At 44.5% G+C, this 20,939-nt stretch overlaps 2 protein-coding genes and 1 long non-coding RNA gene across 3 annotated transcripts; 1 reads left to right on the top strand and 2 right to left on the bottom strand.

Moving 5' to 3' along the window:
• Positions 1-7,344: 7,344 nt before the first annotated feature.
• On the top strand, positions 7,345-9,662 carry LOC120696027. The gene is made up of 2 exons (XM_039979194.1): positions 7,345-7,479; positions 8,921-9,662. Exon 2 carries the CDS (start codon positions 8,930-8,932, stop codon positions 9,491-9,493), a length of 564 nt encoding a protein of 187 aa, XP_039835128.1. The 5' UTR covers positions 7,345-7,479; positions 8,921-8,929; the 3' UTR covers positions 9,494-9,662.
• Positions 9,663-12,369: 2,707 nt separating this feature from the next.
• LOC120695286 (ATP-dependent DNA helicase pif1-like) lies at positions 12,370-14,144 on the bottom strand. The gene has a single exon (XM_039978571.1). The coding sequence runs from the start codon at positions 14,059-14,061 to the stop codon at positions 12,370-12,372; it is 1,692 nt and encodes a 563-aa protein (XP_039834505.1). The 5' UTR covers positions 14,062-14,144.
• A 2,835-nt stretch (positions 14,145-16,979) lies between these two features.
• Positions 16,980-17,345, bottom strand: LOC120696026. Its single transcript, XR_005683993.1, has 3 exons — positions 17,250-17,345; positions 17,141-17,170; positions 16,980-17,039 (listed from the first exon to the last, which is right to left on the bottom strand). It is a non-coding gene; the product is annotated as an uncharacterized LOC120696026 (long non-coding RNA).
• Between the last annotated feature and the right edge of the window lie 3,594 nt (positions 17,346-20,939).

The following is a 20,939-nucleotide window of genomic DNA, read 5'->3' as shown; positions in this document are numbered from 1 at the left end:
GCATTCATTCAAACAAGCAGGGATACATGACACGACGGATTACAATAACGCGGCTCGACTTTTAAGGGTCGACCGGAACAACTTGACTACTGAACCCTACAACACGGTCTTCGAGGTCACTGTTTCCGGGATCTCGGGGAGACGCGGGAGGTGTGGGTGGCATTGATTCACCAATCCTCCTGCGTGGTTGGGACAAGGGATACAGCGGAATTACCTCTAGGATTGGCGGCTCCGCGGAAGTCCTAGGATGGCGTTCCTTGCGCTTGGCACGGTCCACTAGGTAGACACGCCTAAGGAGCTGACTGTGGTGATCTGCCTGCTCCCTAAGGTTCTCTTCGGCCATGGCAAGGCGGCTTTCAGCTTCAGCCGCTCGGGCTTCTGCCTGAGCTAAGGCCAGCTTAGCCCCACGCCAACGGGACTCCGCTCCCTCAGCACGCTGGATTAGGCCTCTCACACGCTGATGTAGTTGATCGCACAAATCATCAAGGCTAAGCAAATAGCCAGACATTGCGACAACTGTGGGGTTCTTCTCTGTCCCTGCGGCACTCTCCAGGTTGCGGATCCTCGCCGCCCAAGCAGGACGGTTACGATCCAGCGGGGGAAAGTACTTCATGGGGGTGGAACCCAAGTGCCATTCAAACATCTGGCACAGGTACCGCAGCGCCTTGCGAGCTGCAAGTTGAATGGTGTCAGGCATATGGGTTCCAATGGCGGTGACGCTTCAGGGTTGCATCTCCAAGTACTTATCACTGGCGCCAATATGGATGGCGACCTCACAGCTTTCGATGCCATGCTCCATGAACTCGCGACCCACGCACTCCGGACGTTCCAGAATACCAAGTCGCACCGTGGCAGCATAAAGCACTCTGGGGAATCCATCTTCGTTGAAGCAGTAGGTGGTGGTCCAGTCATCAACCATCTGACTTTCAAAGGTAGGGTTAGCATAACAACGATAAAGTTTAAGGAGTAGAAGATTTTCAATGATTGACCATCCTAGGGCTCCTACGGTCATCTTTCACTACCGGTTTGTGTCCTACAGCCAAGCATGGCTCTAATACCACCTGAAGCGCCCCGACCCCAAAGATCGAGGCTAAATCATGTATTAATAGCAGAAGCAAGTCTCCGATACAATACATGTTACATCAAGTGGAGTCCAAAGTCATACAGAGCTTTATTCAACCCGTACACGAGGAGTAAAGTGACAACACAAAGCTACTGCAAATAACCACATGATAACGAGTAGCATAACGACATGCAAGACTAGGTCTTCGTCCATCACAACTCCACTCGATCAGCTTGGGTGCGGACACGATCTACTCGTAAGCTTCAGGCACAAAGTTAGGATCCTCTGAAAAAAATAATCAACAAGGGTTGAGTACGAAAGTACTCAGCAAGTCCCACCTCACCCTTACGGGGAGGGAGTTACAGATTAATACGCAAAGATCCATTAATCAACCAGAATAAATAACAAATGTAGTATTAAAGGTAACCCAAACAGCCATCCATCTCAGGGGCTAGGTGGCTCAACTAGTTGAGATGTCCACACCGTAACCTGTACAAACCGAGTACACAGACTATTCGAATGGATTGTACACTCTGCAGAGGTTGTACGCTTTACCCACACGAACTTCACTATCCAGAGATAGCTCCGTCATAGCCGACACCCAGCCGTGGCTCAACCCCGACTAGTCACCCACAAACCACCGGGTCTGGACCAATCCAGGTCTCACCCCAAAACATATCCACCTCGGACGACTACCAGGTTAGACAGTGGGATTAGACTAAGGTTTGCCCATACAAACTCATGTGGTCGTACTGAAAGTAGGTTAGGTGAGATGGCACCACAGCACATGGTCCTTGAGGTTTACCAGGGCAGTCAAGAACCATAACCAACCAAACCCGAGGTGTCACCACGACAACGATAGGTCGCAAGTCTACCACCACTGTAGCGCATGCTCCAACACATTCCACACTGCCCTGGTCTCATTCCCATTCTAGCTTCATCAATTAATAAGGTCTGATAATATGCCAGTCTGGCAGTAAATCGTTATGCAACATGGCTTCAGTCAATGGTTTCTCTCAATCCCTCAGTATATCGTCTCATGCAATCCCTAAGTCTAGCAAATTTTATATTTAACCTTACTTGGGATCAATCATAGTCAACGTAAGGGATCGATGAGACTTGCCTTCTCTTTCGTACGCGGTGCGGCGGCGGTTTCCTGATCTCCCGGCTCCTCTGGTTTCTCCTCTAGAATCGGTTCTAGTTCGTTATACGCGGCGAAAACAGCACAACCGACAGACAACACAAGCAAGCATAAACATAAAGTAAAATGAGCTCAAAAAGATATGAAAATTGGAGGAATAGATAGGACATGATTTTAGAAGAATTTAGGAGGAAGAATCAAGTCAATCGGAGTTTGGATGGAGAAGTTATTGCAGTTATGGGATAGGGAGCTTTATTAATTCCGAAAAAAACATATTGATTAAGTGCATGACGTGCTTGTGGCCTATCTTAATGTGCGACCGTGTGGGTAGTGCATCTGGGCCGGTTGGCCCAGCAACGATGCCATTGGTCCATAAAGGACTAAACCCGTTCGTGCTTATAGGAGAAGGCAGCCAGAACAGCAGCTCGGGTTCTGCCCCCTGCCGCAACGCCATGGTTGGGCAGCTCGAGCTCGAGCCGGCGGCAGCCCCGGCCACCGTTCTCGAATCCGAGGGCACGGGGAGAGAGGGGAGGGCGAGGGGGTTCTACTTTGGTGACTCCGGGCATGGGAGACGGGGGTTGGCTATGTGGCTGCGGCAGCCACGGTTGCGGTGGCCGGGAGCTCGTGGCCAGCTCAGCACAGGCAGCAATAGGGAAAAACTTGGCTTGAAGTATGTATAGGAGGGTATAGGGGTGCTCACCGTGTAAGGAATTGGACCGAGATGGCCTGAGCGAGGAGATCGACGTTGGGGAAGAAATAGAGGAACTGACGGAATCGGAGTGAGGAAGACGATGGGTGACAGAGCTGGGCGGCTTGTGGTGGTCGAGTGCGGCGCGCCGGCCTATTTATAGGCGCTGGGAGGCGGTGGAGAGGGCGGGGCACGCGGCGGCCGGCGGGGCAAGCTCCGAGGGCGGCGTTAATGGTATGGGAGCGGGTGCTGCCGGAGCGGTCACGTCGCCGCAGCGCTGACGCGTTGAGCGTGCCGAGGCGGCCTGGCAGGCAGTGGCGTGGTCGTGCTGCACAGCTCGGCTTTGTGCGAGTTCTGTTCGAGCAGTGCGGGCTCGAGCGGCGAGGCGGTGGCGCTGTGCTGGTCGACGGGCGACGCGGTGAGCGTAGGTCGACGGGACGGGTCAGGCAGCGAGGAGGCGGGGCTGTGCAGAGGCGAGCGGCGCGGCCAGCTTTCCGGGCACGTAGAGCGTGTGGGGGCGGGGCGCGCGCGGCGCGTGCATCGCGTGGACGCAGGGAATAAGCACGGTAAGGAGGCCCTGGCTTGCTGAGCTGCCACGGAGTTGTGCAAGAAGAGCGGCAAGGACAACGGGTGTGTGCTGCGGCAGCTCGGCGTCAACATGCACAGCGGTGGGCTTGTAGCTGATACGACGGCGGTATTGACGGCGTGTGCGACGAGGCGGCAAGGCTGCGGCGAGGCATGGCGTGTGAGTTTCAGTGTGGGTGGACGCAGCAGTGAGCTGCTCGAGCACGGGTGCGTCACGTATGCTGTTGCCATGGCTTGCTTGTGTAGTTGTGTTCATGCGTAGCTAGCTTGCATGTGGTGTTCGTGTGGTGTAGCAAGTTAGAAAGCTAGCAACATGCATGCTTGCGTGCATGGGCGCGTTGATGGGTTTGCTGTTTCTAGTGCTTAGCTTGCCTGTGCACTGTGTGCGCAAAGGTTAGAGGGAGCGAGCAAGACATTAGAGAAGCAAGGATGATTAGCTTCAACGATGGGCTTGAACGGCAAAAATAATTGGATGGACATATTAGGTATAAGATAAAGATTAGATGATCAAGGAGTTGAGCGCAAAAGATATATTTTACAGTAGGTTTTGAAAATGATTTTTAGTGAGTGAATTTGGTTAGTGAATTTTAGGGATGTTACAATTCCTTACCTAGAGGAACTTTCTTGGTAAATAACACAAGATAGAGTTGCAATAGGTACTCAGGGAACAACGGATTATCTAGTCAGATTTTATAAGTATACAAAAAACAAATGCTATGAGTTTTGTAGGGACTATGTATAGAGAGATCCGATGAACGATAACCAAAATATAATGGTGGACACTTACAACGAAAAATAGTGTTATCAGTATTCCATCACATGGAACCATGCAATCCACTAATATCAGCCATGCTGCTATTAAATGTACTAGGACCAGCTGTAATAGTGCTTTAAGTATTACCAATAATAATAATAATAATAATAATAATAATAATAATAATAATAATAATAATAATAATAATAATAATAGTAATATTAGTAATAATAATATCAGCGGAGGTAGCAGGAGGAATAATAATTATAGCGCTTGGACGAATAATAGTAGCATAAGCAACAATAACAACAACAATAATAGTACAAGCATTTAGAGGAATACAGTGTTCAACCTTACATGCTCCCAACATAGATAGGGAGTTGATGTTCTACATACTGGTAAGTACCTAGCACATAGGTCATTGTACCGCTATTACAACACCTAAGAAGTGCCTACATTCATCTCTAAGCATTTAAAGCTTTCCCATAGGGACATTAGCACGCAGGCGAGAATTTGGTGCATGGCATGAGATAGATGGGAGCATCATAATCAAAGGATATTATTATGATAGTACTTGGCTTCAAAGGCGCCTCCGTTGTTATCCTTGGGTGATTAATAAACCCCTGCAAGATATGTTGCACATAAAAATATTTAGTTATTGCACCATTGCGAGGACAAAGCAAGTAACCAAACGCGGCATACCAAACATGCCTACCATTTAGTCAGTAATTGGACATCCATTGGGGGTGTTTTCCTGCACAATATTGAATAATTCGCAGGCAAGTAGCTCGTGACGCGTCTTTGGTGGCTTCGATCCTGTGTATATGACGGGCTCCATAGATATGCTTGCGGGTTGTGGTGGCGAAGCACAAGACGCTAAGGGAAGGATATCACCGTATCTAATACAAATAGAGCTCAAACGCTTCAAAAGTTCCATGTGGGCACTGAATAGTCTGTTTTTCTCTATATGCAAAGTTTCATGTTTCATCTGAAGAATCATGGACCAGCTCATATAGTGGTGCAACTGCCTATATGTTTCCACGAATGGAGCATGATTCACATCATTAATGGTAACATTCATCTTTGATACGAAATGAGAAATTGCCATTTCAGAAACATTTTCTTGAGCTTCATACTCCGTAATGCAAGGGATTCCTTGGAAACCTTCAACCTCTACCACGCCTTCGCCGCCTCTAGGAGGGATCTCAACTGTGAGCCAGGCTACTTTTTTATCACTCTTATCTAACTTATACACCCCTTCAGTACGAATGGTCGCCCCCATCTGACTAGTGATCTGTCTGAGGATGCCTTTGCGTGAGATGTTAACTACAACCTGACCCTACACGAAAAAAAAGTAAATACAGTTTAAGTATGCATGCGTAGGTAGGTAGACTATATATCGGATTAATTCCTGTTCAGGCACATATTCATATATAGGCTAACTAACCAGCAGCATGCGCACCATGGCATATATATATAGAACAGATGCTGCTGCTGTTGGCTAAAAGAAATACCTGCGCCACAGAGCCATCATCGTGCGAACTCTTGAACGCTGGTTCCTCCATGATGCCCTTTCCCTTGTCCATATTACTTCTACGACAAGTTTGCATATAACGTAAATCAGTGGAAGCATATTTTCTTTTGCAAATAGAATGTACAGGGGAACGTTCCCTCAGATTTGGGCTGTTACTACCGTTTAGTCGCAGAAAAAAACTTGATAATTTTCATCCCTAATTTGCTGCAGTACTTCTGACATGGGCATTCAGAGCTTTTAGTGGGAAGAAAGTGTAGCAAAGCAAGAAAGCTAAGGGACGAGTGCTAAAAAGTGCATAGAATATTTGAGTGGGGGATGCAGCCGCACCTATGCTGGGCTACAACACGGTGGCTATGTGAGCATGTGCACCAATAACAAATTAATGACGAGTTCCTTGGCTATGCGAGCACGCAGAACAATAATAATTAATGACGAGATCCTTGAGATTTCGAATTACCTTGCGCTGCTCTATGCCCGGCTTGGAAGGAGACCGTGCTGAAGGTGCATGTCCAGAACTTTGTTCCATAAATAGGCAGGCACACGCTTGGATACAGCTATAAGGTATTCCCTTCGTCCCAAAATAAGTGTAATTTTATGATTCAAAATTTGTCCCAAAATAGTTCTCGCACACTCTACCTTTTTACCTCCCCTCCTCTACCTCTTTTTGTTTCATGTTCACCCTCTACTTTTTTACCTCTCCTCCTCTACCTCTGCTTGTTTCATGTGCACTCTCTACTTTTTTACCTCTCCTTAGGCCAGTCTCAATGGAGTTTCATGGAGAGTTTCATGATATTAAATATCATCAATTTTGCTGGCATGGCAAGTAGAGAGGCGGCTGGAGTTTTATGGCATGCGAAAACAAATTCATCACCATGAAATCCAACTGACACAGTTAGCTAATTTTCAGTCCATCTAACTGTGTCTACAAAACTCCCACTGAGACTGGTTTTCTCATGCCCAACTCCCAAAACTACACTTGTTTTTGGGACGGAGGAGCAGACAGCAAGGATAGAAATCCTAAAAAAATATTGGTGGGGAGAACTGCAAGTTGTGATATGGTGGGGTAGTCCAAATTAAATATTGATGGTGCCAACTGCAAACTGTTATGTCACTTCGCACCGGCACATAACAAGGACAAATGGTTGGTGCTGACGCCAATCTCAATGGAACCATTTATGCTAGAAAATAAGGGCCACTAGATTAATCATGTTACATATTTTGTATTAAATTTATTTGGAGATTTAAATGATAGTAGTTCTGTAAAAACTTAGTGAAACCTAGAATTGTTTGAGCTCTCAAGAAGCTAGGGCTGGATTGTTTTTCAGGACGGACAAAGCACATACTCCGCGGGGTATCCATATCCACCGCAAAACAGTGGAAAACTGCATAGCAAGTAATAATTAATGTGAGAAGATGGAGCAGCTCACCAATATCGGATGGAACAAGTGAAAATGACATAAGGAACGTACACTGTCTGCAACAGCTTGTGGCCGGTGGCCCTACCTTCATCAATGCCCACTACCGATTAGGTCACTTAATGCGATTGGCACGACAAAACTAATTAGGTGCCACCCTCGACATCCGTGCTGCTGTGTCTGTGACAAACATATCATAGGAACCTCTATAAAATGAAAGATAAAGTTCATGTGGAGCTAGCAAGAGAGATCAGCGCCAGCCTATACCAGTATATCAATAAGGGAGCACAGAGGACAAGGTACGTGTAGCCATAACAGGTGTATTTCTGTACCTATTTTCATAAATTCCTAGCGTTCATACAAAGTTTAGTTTTAATTCCACACTTCCTACTATTGGGTTGCTCGCCGCTGGAATTTTCGTTAGGCACCTATGAAAACACATCATGGAAAGTTTCGGAGAGCTCTCATACCTGCACCTTAGAGATAGATGGATGATAAGACAACTCCCTGCTAGACATGGGTAACCGAGCTCCGCTGGTCGATAGCGATGGTGGTAGAAGCGTAAAAAAGGAGCACCAGGATGAGTAGATATCCTTACTACACATTTTCAAAGCATAATTAACTTTCTGATTCAGTTACCCTTTAATTGTTAAGAAATAATGTAGCCTCACGCATCCTAGATTCAAGATTTTCTGTACTCTAAGTCATATATAGCCCTGCTAATGGTTTGGGTTGAAATTGGTTTAATGGATTGGGTTTTAATATGGATTGTGCTTGGGTAAATTGAAATGGGTTGTATTAGCTAATGGGGTGGGGTGGGTGAGGTGGGTTTTATATAAATATGAATTGGAGTGGATTGGGGCGGGCTGAAATGGATTCTTTATGCAAAACAGTATGACTATATATAAATGTCGGTCCTGTAAGAGCCGGACCCTAAAAATAAAACCTCGCGTTCACACTATAAAATTTTATCAAAATTGACTGAAATTTGTTGTATATGACTCAGTATGACTAGGAGCTACTCTGTGCAAAGCAGCGTGGCTAGAATTACACGTGGGTCCCACATCAAGAGCCGGACCCTAGAAATAAAACCTCGCGTTCACACTATAAAATTTTATCGAACTTGACTGAAATTTGTTGTAAATGACTCAGTATGACTAGGAGCTACTCTGTGCAAAGTAGTGTGGCTAGAATTACACATGGATCCCACGTCAAGAGCCGGACCCTAGAAATAAAATCTCGCGTTCACACTATAAAATTTTATCGAACTTGACTGAAATTTATTGTAAATGACTCAGTATGACTAGAAGCTACTCTGTGCAAAGCAGCGTGGCTAGAATTACACGTGTGTCCCACATCAAGAGCCGGATTCTAAAAATAAAACCTCGCGTTCGCACTATAAAATTTTATCGAATTTGACTGAAATTTGTTGTAAATGCCTCAGTATGACTAGGAGCTACTCTGTGCAAAACAGCGTGGCTATAATCTACACTATATTTTTTTTTTGAGAAACGGGTTCTTCTTGGGTTGTAACCATAGTTTGCTAATAGTTTATTACATCATGAGCTGCAATATTTGGGTTGGATTGGTTTGTGGTGGTGATGGTTTGGAGTGGTGTGGGTAATATTAATTTCTCTAATGAGAATGGGTTGGTGTGTGTTTAGTTTGGTTGCCAACCCATTTGCAGGGCTAGTCATATAGTGGCATGCAGGCCCTAATTGTTCTTAAATACCATTCCAGGGAGGCCAGATGGCAAAATTGACCATAAGTTATGTCAAGACTCTAGCACAAATCATAGATCATCTTGGATTGGAGGAACCAAAAATAGCTTATGAGAAGGGAGAGAGCGGAACGTTCCATGCTACCATAGAAGTGGACCTTGTGAACTGGGTATCCATGGGATACAGAGGCCAACGAGAATTCACAGGCAAATCATCAGTTTCCGCAAGAAGAGCTGTTGGGAAGGCCGCTCGTAAAGTTGTCAATACTCTGGAGAAATATGGTCTCGTCAAGATCAATGATTTCAGCAGGAAACAACTGAAGCTGTGGAAGAAAAGAGTAATGAATATTGCTAAGGTATGCAAGGAACTCATCGACGAAAGAGACGTACTTGAGAGGAACAACGCGCACCTACAAAACAAGCACAATAAATTACTTGCAGAGAATGCTAGGATGGAAGAAGAAATATCGAGGCTGGAGGAAAAGATAGTTGGGCGCACAGAAGGTGAAAAGGAAGATAAGGAGCCCACTAGCAAGAACAACCACTTGGATGGAGATAACACTACAATGGAGGAATTCATGGAAGTTAAGTAGGAAGGCACATAATATAAATTGCTGCGGTACTGGGTTTCCATCTGTGCAAGTACTGGTCAATGTGTTATATATAGTAATTCTGTGTCCTAGGAAGGTACCTGCAGTTCAACTAATGGTGCTGATAGTAGTAATGGTTTCAAGTACCTATTATATATTAGTGTCGCATCTTAAAAAAGGACTGGTTGTACGTCTTGGTGTTGTCTTTTCGCTATTGAATGCATGGTACTTGGAGGCATGAGCTATTTCCAGAGTTTTGGTGTTGTTTTTTGCTATTCAATGCATGGTACTTGGAGGCATGAGCTATTTCTAGAGGCGGTGGTAGGTGATAGTGTTAGGTGGCCATTTAAATAATATGGGCACTGTGGTTGTACTCCCTGTATACCAAAAAAAACAAGTAATCATAGTAATTGTAGGGAAAATTAATAATATGGTAGAATAAACATGTTGACTCTATTTTTTTACTCATTTTTTTGCACTAATTGGTTTTTATGGGCAGATACATTTTGTAAATAGAGTAAAATGAGTCCTTTTTAGGGACAAACTCTAAATTCTAGAATAACTTGTTCTTTGGAACGGAGGGAGCAGATATCAAAAGCATATCTAACTGGTGTTTGTTGTACTCCATCCGCCCACAAAAAAAATACAAATCCCGCTAATCGGTGAACCAAACAGTTCATGTTTCGATTGATCTGTACAAGATAATGCTAATGCTTATTGGATAAAATAGGCAACACTTAATTAGTTATTAAATATAATTGTCGTGCCACACCCATTCAAAGGCATACATGAATGTAATTTACTGCACAAGTTTGGTAAAATTTGAACTTGTTGACTGCTCGAAAAGAGAGTTGCATTGCGGGAAGCTGATTTTACGGTTGACCGCATGTTGCGCTCGCTACGGTCGACGCGCATACACGTGAGATCCAAATGCTGTCCGTGCCTATTCTCCTCGGTTCTAGTTTCACCTTCTATTTTCTTTCTTTTCTTTTTCCATTTCATGTTTTTCCGTTGGATCCAGCACCATGATGAGAGATAAGGTGACACCGGCACCAACAGCAGCACGGATGAGAGAGGCAGTCAATGGCCTGTGTTTTTTCTCTTTTTGCTGCTAAAATTTTATGCAATTTTTTCCCTTTTGCGTAATTTTTCCAGAACTTTTTTTTGCTAATTTTCATGTTTTGGAATTTAATTTCCGCCACTTTTTTCTTTTTGTCTTTTATCTTGCAAATTTGTGTCCAAACTTTTCAGCTGCCAAATTTTTCTTGAACAAAATTTTTCTAGACTTTTATTTCCAAATTTATCTCATATCCCATCCATTTTTTTATGAAAACTTTATGGTAAATTTTTTCTTTAGAAATTTTCAAAGCTTTGTTGCAAATTTTTTATAAAAGTGATTTATAGAATTTTAGTTTATACAAACTTGTATATACATGTGCTTTTATCTAGTTAATATTTGTGTTTGTATAACTTTTGTAACATATAAATATGTTACGATAGAATAGAATATTGTTTAATTGAAGAGGGGAACCAGATAAGGTGACGTGAGGGGAACCAGATGAGTGACGTGACGGAAGGGGAACCAGAGCCGGGTGAGGTGACGTCACTGACATGAGGAGAAGGGACGAGCCAGACGAGGTGCTAGGCGCGGAGTGATCTTGGTGATGTCGGAGATCGACCGTAAGGTTGGTCGGAAATCGACCGTACAGAACCAGTGCGTACGGTTGACCGTAAATTAGAATGGCCCGTTGCATTGTTCTATGGATGGAGTGAGTACATATATAAAAAGCATGTTGAGCCGATGTTTCTTGTATCCCCTCTTGCGAGCAATCAGTTTAAATCAACTATGGCCATGTTTATTTTTGGGAAAAAAAATTCTGTAGGATGTGCCGCATCGAATCTTGGGACACATGTATAGAATATTAAATGGAGCTGCCAAATAAACTAATTGCACAATATAATTGTGTTATATGAGATTAATCTTTTAAGTCTAGTTAGTCCACGATGGGACATTAGTTGTCAAATAACATCGAGACAGACTACATTATGAAAACCCAACTTTTTCGCGACCTAAACACAGTCTACGCATATGGACTGTACTGATGTGATGCAATGTGACAGGAACAAAACAAGTGAGCAGATTTGACGTGCACAATGTAGACCAACATGAAGTACAGGTCTGGCAAAAGAAAGTAAATGCCACTTTTCAATCTATGGTCTGCCTTGTCTATGTTCCTATGCATCAATTGCGTGCACCAAGGAAACAAGGAACACTTTTTTTTTCTATAAGGGGTTTTCCCATCTAAAAACAGTGCCGCACAGAGAACCTGTTTGGCCTCCTAGCAAGGAGTTTTTTTTTCCCTGCAAGGAACGAATTATGCAAGGAATAATTTTGCAAACACAAATAACAGTATGCGTGGGATCCATGCAGGTTGCCTGCACTTGTTTGGTGATTATGGAAACACGAAAAAGCTGCCCATGGACTTTTGCTCTTTCCATTCTCATGCCCCAAAGAGTATAGTTTTGATTTTATTGACCTGATAGTTATGCTAGATTTTTTCTTCCCTTCTCCATCAGTGGCAACTGCTGAGGGTACAGTTCGTGGGAGGCAGGCTCGCCGAAGATCCACAAGACAGGCCTAGCAACTCTAACCCTAATGCACCAATTGTGTCTCGATGGATTTATTTGTGACAATAAGTTGTACTCCATCTGTTACCAGATCAATCAGCAAGGAAACAAATGAAACTGTTGTCAAATGGAGGATTGTGGTATGTGATATATAAAAAAAATATAAGATGCGGATGCACGCTGAGGGCGCTAGACATAAAGATATAGCCTAAATGGCATGGGGTGTGTGGAGATGAAAATGCATAGGAAAATTACCAAAGGGATCGGAGGATTTCTTTGTAGACAATATTTTGGGTAGCATTGGTATTTGGGTCTGTATCATCGTCAATTAGGATCCTAAGGCCCTTCCTAGATGTTACACGTGATATAGCAACATAGAGCTGACCATGGGAGAAAACTGGGCGTGGCAAGTATAGGCCAACATTCTGCAAAGTTTGCCCTTGGCTCTTGTTTATGGTCATTGCATAACACAAACGAACTGGAAATTGCCGCCTACTAAGAACAAATGGCCATTTAGCGCTTGATACATGCAAGGCAATCCGAGGAAGAAGTACCTTGTCACCAATGTGTGATCCAGTTATAATTTGAGCCTCCAATACCCGAGCACCTAACTGTGTTATTATAAGACGTGTACCATTGCAAAGGCCAGCGCTCTGATTTAAATTGCGCAGTAGCATGATAGGGGAGCCAACCTTAAGCATAAGCTTGTGATGAGGGATACCTTTAAATTGGAGCGAATTTAAGAACTCAACAGGGTAAAGCAAGTCTAGATTACCATTCTCCTTTGAGGATTCAACCAATGTATCTGAGCTGAGGTATACCTTTTCATTGCCTGGAACTAAAGAAAGAATACGGCTATTAATTTCGTCGATGGTGTCGTTCTTCGGAGCTATAATAGCCCTTTCCCTCAGGTAGGTTGGGTCTGAATATGATGCCTCCAAGTTGGGATAAGTAGAACTTATAATATCATCGATAGCAGAATCTAGTCTTGGGACTAAGATGTCACTTGGTATCTCAATCAGCTCCGAGTCCCCGTCATCAATCTCAGCGGTACCTTTTGCAGTACCATCACCAACACTCAATACCCAGTCACTGAAGTCTTTCACCTCCTTAGCTGCTAAACCACTCCTCCCCATCCCAAGTATGCGCATGTTGGTTGTAAGTTTTAGTATCTTAACATGGTCCCACAAATAAGAGTTGGTGATTGATGCATCAATTGTGTCTAGCCTATTACCACCCTCAACTACGGGCAGCACTTGCCGGAAATCTCCACCAAGTAACATTGTCTTCCCACCAAACATCCGGTCAGAATTTGAGGAGTCCAATTGACCAAGAATGTCACGCATACTATGATCCAACGACTCAAAACAATGGCGGTGAGTCATAGGAGCCTCATCCCATATTATCAGAGAACTCTGCACTATTAAATCAGCAAGGAAAGTACCCCTTTTAATATCACACATCGACGACTCATCAATAACAATGGGAATTTTAAATCGAGAATGCGCAGTACGGCCTCCAGGGAGCAAGAGCGCAGCAACCCCTGATGAAGCTACAGAAAGAACAATGTGTTTCTCCGATCGCAAGCGTGAAATGATTGAATTCCAAAGAAATGTCTTCCCAGTTCCACCATACCCATATACAAAAAAGCACCGACCAGTTTTCCCATAAACTGACTGTATGACAACATCATATATATGCCTCTGTTCAGAGTTTAATTGGTTAATGAGAGTTTCATGCACATGCAAGAGCATTTCACTGTCGTACGCTAATTCCTCAGCCATCAATCTATTTTTCACCTTGCTGCAAAGGGTTGGATCAGGATTTGGTAGGCCATAATCAGTCATTGAGGCACCATTCTTGACAAACAATCTATCGAGTTCAAGTAGGACATGATTTATCAGATGTTCTTCTGGCACTTTATAACGAGGCAGGCCTACCATCTTTCTAATTTTATGGTGTATATCATCAGTGAAGTACGTATAGAACTCAGAAAATAAAGAAGGTGCATCACAAACAGAGCAAAAAAGTATTATAGTAACAAGCAACTGGCGCATTTGAGAAGCTGTACCCCCAAACAGATGCTTCCTTGAGACATTCACGCCACTCATTGTCGTCACCAAGAAGTCCAGCAGCTTGACACGCATCCTTAAACGTTGGGTGCAGGACACCACTAACTGTACGAAGGTCCTCATACGATGTAGCACCCTTGGCAACATTCAGAAGCATACGGAGGTAGTAGAGCTCACCACAGCTAGGATTGATATATATAGCCCTGCCGATCTTTCTAGATCCCTTACGTGAATGCCATGCCTTAGCCTTTCTATTCCAAACCCATTTTGTTGGGAATTCTATGTATGTTAACTCTCGAGCAGCTGGGAAAAGCGTATTAGCAGTAAACCACTCTGTTAATGTTGTCTGCATGTAACGAGGGTCATCTACAATATTGGCCAATGGCTGGTCAGCTGGGTACACAACACTATTCATCAAGGGAAGATGCACAGCTAACCTTTCCACTGCTGGCGTCCTAAAGTGGATATCAAATTCGAACATACGCCAGATAGCCTCGTGGGAGGATAAATAGCGACAATCAATGTATTCCCGGACCTCGTCAACATCATCAGGGTGCTTCTGCGCATTTACTGGCTGGTCACCAAGGCTGCTAATGGCTTCACCATGGGAATCACTACAGGGCGCACCAGCTCCAAAGGTCTCGATGATAGCCCTAGCACGGTCTGGACCTTTTGTAATATACTTAAACAGGTATTTGATTAGATGGGTTTTATTGCACCACTCCACATTTATATGGGCCCTAAATCGTTTCAATAATGCCACATTATAGGGGACAACCCACCCATTATCAAGCCTGATTCCATATCGCTCAACGAAATTTGCAGCCTCAGGACTGCGCCTGTACTGCACGAAACCATCCTCACCTACTACTGTGCTTGCTTCGTAACCCTTAGGGAAGAATTTTGAGCACCTATTGTTTTTCATGCACGCGCATTTTTTGTTAAGCTCGCCACAAGGGCCATGCACCATAAATTCATCGACAATACTATAACCCAAAGGATCAACTGATTTATCCGGTATCTCTGCAGATATTATTGAGTCAATAAAAGAGGGGCGAGGGTCCTTTGTATTACCTTCAAGCCAAACCAAAATATGGACGTGAGGCAGGCCGCGCTTCTGAAATTCCACAGTGTAGAGCACTACGACCAAGAAACAATAGTAGCAATATTAACTCACGGCAGAGCACATCGTTTCAAAAAAAAATGCATGTATGCATGCACATATACACCCAAACAATATATTCAGCGCCTTATTTTCAGCAACCACAGCGCAAGGCGGGTGAACAAAAAAGGAAACAAAGCGCGCGATACCAACAGGCCTACTGCCCACTCTCATACATTGGTGCGTCCTAGCATGGGCTGGGGCTTTTGTAATATACTCAAAGATAATGGAGTATTTAATTGCAAAGCACAACAAAATATATGTGCCAAAAAACTGATACTCATACCTGCTAGCGCCTTCCCAAAGTAAGTGCCTTTCTTCAACTCAGAAACAAGCTTGTCGACCTTTAATTTGAAGACTCGGCTAACTATGTCAGGTCTAGCGTCAGGCCTCTGCCCTGGAATAAATGCAAGAGCGTCAGCTATTTCCTGCCACTTTGGATTGCAGGTAAAAGTAATAAACAAGTCTGGGGGCCCATAAAATCGACAGATTGCCATTGCATCCTGATAGTTCTGTATCATGTATCTTTTACTCCCAGTGAAGCTAGCAGGCAAAATAACCTTTTTCCCAACATTGTTTCCATCCACATCACCCTTAAGAAGAGCATCCTCAATACCCTTGTACACCTCAGACCTTAGATTTTTGTTATTTTTTACAATGTATCTAAGCCTGTTCTCCTCTACAGATGCATAAGCATCAACAATGTACTGCTGAAATAGCCGGTCACCGCGTATCAGCGTTGTTGCCTCGCATCTACGTTGCTGTAATCGGAAAGCATAATATTCAAGCATGGTAACCTCACCCCTAACTCCAACACGCAAAGTTCCTGAACGGTTATATTTAATTCCTAACTTGAACCCTTGCTCCCCATAAGGGAACATGATTGGGTACTGTAAGGCCATATAGTTTGCATGAAGATTGCTGATTCTTCTAAGCCCACCACCTCTATCCTGAATGATTACGTCAGGACTCTTCTTATCTTCGGAGAAATCCCCTACTATTAAACTAGCTATCTCAAATCCTGCTGGTGCACTATACTGAGGTGCTTCTTTTGACCTATCGTGCAGGAGCCTAAGGCGTAAAGGCTGGACTTGGCTTCCTCCCAAAAGGTCCCTAGCTGCCCTAAATGATTTTACCAGCTCATTCGACTCGTCGAACATCCGTACCAAACCTTCAACAATTTTTTTATCAACTCCATTATCTTTATCGCTCTCCCTGTCCCTATCAAAAATTGACATTCGATTCTGAATCTCATTTTCAGTGTCAAAAATATAGAGTTGTGCATACACTGGGGGTTTACCCTCATCCGGTAGCAAAGAACCAATCCGATGATGGACCTGACCATTAATTTTGAACACATATGGCCCAGGTTCCTTATTTATACCAGTATCAATTTTGGCACCAAGTGATGTGAAAGCGAACATTGAATTATATGATCTTATGGACTTAATGAAGTATTTAGACAAAACATCACCGTGTGGATCCAGCAACCCAGCTAGGAACTGAGGAGGATCCCTTTGAAACGGCAAGACAACTTTACCTCCACGACAACAAAGATGGAAACGAATACAGCCTCCTTCACCTGAGTAGGACCTTTTCATGCGCTCCTGGTGCCAGAACTGTGCACCGCAGTACTGGCACGCGTGCGCAGGAGGGCCGTAGTATGAAATCCCAGGTGTAAGGTACACTGTACAGCCATAAGGAGCATAGGTAAGCCACACAAACAATCACTCAAATGGTTCTTTTATGAGTGCCTCTAATAAAATAATCTAGGCTAAATATTCGCACCTTGATTTTCCGCCTGGGCCAGACACTTTCCTGCACCACGAATCAAAACCAGCGTTCACTAATAAATAGGGGAACCTATAAAGTGGACACAAAGAATCATTCAGTTCACCTTCTTTCTTTCCCTGTCTTGTGGATCTTCGGCGAGCCTGCCTCCCACGAACTGTACCCTCAGCAGTTGCCACTGATGGAGAAGGGAAGAAAAAATCTAGCATAACTATCAGGTCAATAAAATCAAAACTATACTCTTGGGGCTTGAGAATGGAAAGAGCAAAAGTCCATGGGCAGCTTTTTCGTGTTTCCATAATCACCAAACAAGTGCAGGCAACCTGCATGGATCCCACGCATACTGGTATTTGTGTTTGTAAAATTATTCCTTGCATAATTCGTTCCTTGCAAGGGGGGGGGGGGACTCCTTGCTAGGAGGCCAAACAGATTCTCTGTGCGAGATCGCTAAGTCCATTTTCATTATCTAGCGGACATCATTATCCTCAATCTTCCCTATTACAGGGCCAGCCTCAGGATTTCGAACATGGTATTCAAATTCTCACAAGGGTAATTTTTTTTCATGGTTTAAATCCTGGTACCTGGCATCTATAAGTGAGTATAACATCAATTAGTGCAAATGGGCTATATAATATAAGAGGAACAGAATGAGTTATCTAAGTTGGATCAAACGCAACGATCAAACTAAAGTAATTAAAATAGGAGGCTTTGCAATCTCATCACTAATATTCCAATCAAAGTAGGCAGCTGTATACTTTTAGTACCTATTAGGTACCTCTTATCGCTAGTGCTCCATAATACATGACGAACAGGCCACCAGGAGTCAAATCGGAACCAACAAATTAGTACCTCCACCGAGACGCAATTCCTCGCTCGCGGTTCACAGCTTGGCTGCCGCTGGCCACCGCAGAGGTGCGGAACCCCTGCGGCGGTGCGGCCTTAGCAGCTAGCGCGCGGTGGCCGCTCGCCGCTCGGCTGCCGCCGGCCCTACGAAGACGCAGAGCCCCTGCAGCATGCAGGACTAGCACGTATGCACTGGGACGCTTGAAGCTTGCCGCTCAGCTGTCGTCAGCCGCCGCGTAGACGGGGCTCCTGTAGGCCCAGCGCTCGCTCGGCCTCCGCCGGACACCCTCGTCGAGCCGAACGGCCGGGCGCTGCCCGCTGTGCAGGCAGCGCTGCTGCGATAGGGACAAGACGACCGGGCCGGCCGGGCACTAGTTGCGGCAAGGCGGCGCTGGTGGGGATCAGTTGGGCTGGAGGCTGGCCAGGAGCACGTTTTATGGGCTACTTGAGCCTGTGTGAGCCGGAGGGGGGAGGTGGGCTGCTAAATTTTTTGGGCCAAAGTACAGACTGGAACACCAGAAGCCTGTATTGTTGTATAATTTTCGTTTTCTCCAATCTAATACATAGGATATACTGTATACATAAATTTGTTGGTAAAAAATCATGGCATCCAGTTGAGTACCCTTGTATTTAATGGGGCCCGCCACTGCCCTACCACCTTCCAGGAGAACCCGTATACAATTTCAGCTCTGTATCTGCTAAACTTTTTCCCCAAAATTCTACCCTCAAAAAATTCTATTCGAAAAGGTGGTAAACGTTGCTCTTTAATTTATTATTCCTATTTTGGGGTGCCCATTATTAATTTCCTGTGATCTCAACGCATAATATTTTGTTCGGTGCATGTGCACTGCACAAACACCTACGTATAGCAAGGGAAAAGATGAAACAACATGACGGTGCCAGCACACCTGAGGTGTGATGTGCAGGTAGCTGCTTCTTTACAGCGCCGTCTTTTCCTTGTCTGTTTAGACGAAGAAGCAGCATCCATATGGCATTTCTATACCTGTGTCAGAAGGCTGCAAGACCTACCTGCTAAAAAGGACGTCAAGAAGAAGAAGGGCACAAATAAAAGGTAACCAAAGCAAATCGTAGAGCAAGGCAAGTCAACTAAAATACATAATTAGCAACGGAATGTATTAAACAACGGTAAATAGTACATAGTTACAAAAAAAACACGTGAGCTCTCTATAGAGGCCCCCAAAACGCACGTTCTTACTCCGTCTCATAATTACTCATAACCCCTATTAGCACGGTAATTATACAAATTTTATTTCTCCAAAACTATAGTAGGACCTTTATTATATCTCATCAGTTGTCTACACAAATCACTTCTCTAGAATATGTCACTTATCTAGGATATTGCCGGTTCGATCTATACATGGCTGTATAGCATGCTATGTTAAGAAACGCACCGTTTAGCTAGACCAAAAGATCTTTGCAGCTGCCAATAATTCTAGTGGCTCAAGCGTGCACTATATCAAGACTGCGGGAGAGGGTGCGCTGAAGGGAGGGGTGCGATGAAAAGTAGGCAGCCCCATGCTTTTATAGCCAGGCGACGCACTAGACGTCAAGGAAAGTTACAGAGATGAACAGATGGGTGAGAAAATGGATACCTATATGCAATAGTGCACATTCATTAAATGTTGTGTCCTCTCTTGAGAACGGTTCTACCAAGCACACCAAATTTCATTGGCTTGGTGGCAGGACCATCAATGCACAAGCTTACGTCGCTTTCAAAGTTTGGAGGAAGGTGGTAGCACCATCAATGCACAAGCTCACATCGCTTTCAAAGTTTGGAGGAAGGACGACATCAACTTGCAGACCAGCCTGACGCAGTACATCAACTTGCACTGGATGAGCACTCCCAACCTTCAGAGAAAGGAGAATGAGTTTATCTGAGTCGCACAAATTACATCGAATGGATCAGCTTCACGAGGCTAACGTGGACACGCTCGGAGGCCGCCGAAACGGCGCGGCCTCATACTTCTAATGTATGGTCCAACTTTACTAAAATTATTTTAAATTTTTTATGGCAAGATTGTGGAGTTAAAATATGTTATCATGTCAATTTTTAGAAAATTTTGACAAAATTTAGATATTATTATAATTATTACATTTTAATTTAGAGAAAGAAGTTTGAATTGTCCATAGAAGATAATTGAATTTGTCATCTATCTCCAGGACATGGACTAGAATAGAAGATATGAGCCTAAATATATACTTTTTTCAATTTTTCTAATCTTATAAGATGTACATGTTGTTCAACATGGAGTAACTATCAATAAGCGTGCAGAAATTCATTTAAACTATCAAAAACAGTAAATGAGTTATAAAATTATTGAAACTTCTACGGTGGGACTTATATGCATTATTATGGATATAAAAATGAGAAATGTCCATTTTACCCCCCTGAAGCAGTCTACGAGTTTGAAAACCCCCCCTGAATTCCAAAACCAAGAATGTTTCGTACCTAAACTTTTCAAACCGGGGCAAAACACCCCCCCCTCAGTCCAGTTTACAGTGGTTTTGACTCAAGTCGTCGGCCACGTCACCTGTTTGGTCCACGTCAGCCCTGCCACGTTAACGAGTAATGGGCCGGCCCAAATTAAACACCCCCCCCCCCGTTCTCCTGCTCGACGCAGCCGCCTCCCTCTGCTCCCACACCAGCCTCCCTCTGCTCCCTTCGCCGGACGGCGCTGCCGCCTCCCTCCTCTCCCGACGCCGCTGCCATTGACCACCGCTGCCCACACTCGCCTCATGTCCCTGCTTTCCTCGCCTCGCCTCACATCCCTGCTCTCCCACCGCTAACGCCATTAACCCTATCCACCGTCGTCGCCCGTGACGAACATGGCGAACTCGGGTGGGTCTTCCAGTCGGTCGTCGGCTTCCTCGCGGTCCCGTTTTTCTGGGGGCGGTAGCCTCGTCTCCGATTCCATACCGTGAGGGCCCTTTG

This window comes from Panicum virgatum, chromosome 2K (genome assembly GCF_016808335.1).
Source record: "Panicum virgatum strain AP13 chromosome 2K, P.virgatum_v5, whole genome shotgun sequence".
In the NCBI taxonomy this organism is placed as follows: domain Eukaryota; kingdom Viridiplantae; phylum Streptophyta; class Magnoliopsida; order Poales; family Poaceae; genus Panicum; species Panicum virgatum.
This window is presented reverse-complemented; position numbering and strand designations above follow the sequence as displayed.

Coding starts and splice junctions, on each gene's coding strand:
- LOC120696027 (XM_039979194.1), top strand. CDS start 8,930: ATGGCAAAATTGACCATAAGTTATGTCAAGACTCTAGCACAAATCATA.
- LOC120695286 (XM_039978571.1), bottom strand. CDS start 14,061: ATGGTAGGCCTGCCTCGTTATAAAGTGCCAGAAGAACATCTGATAAAT.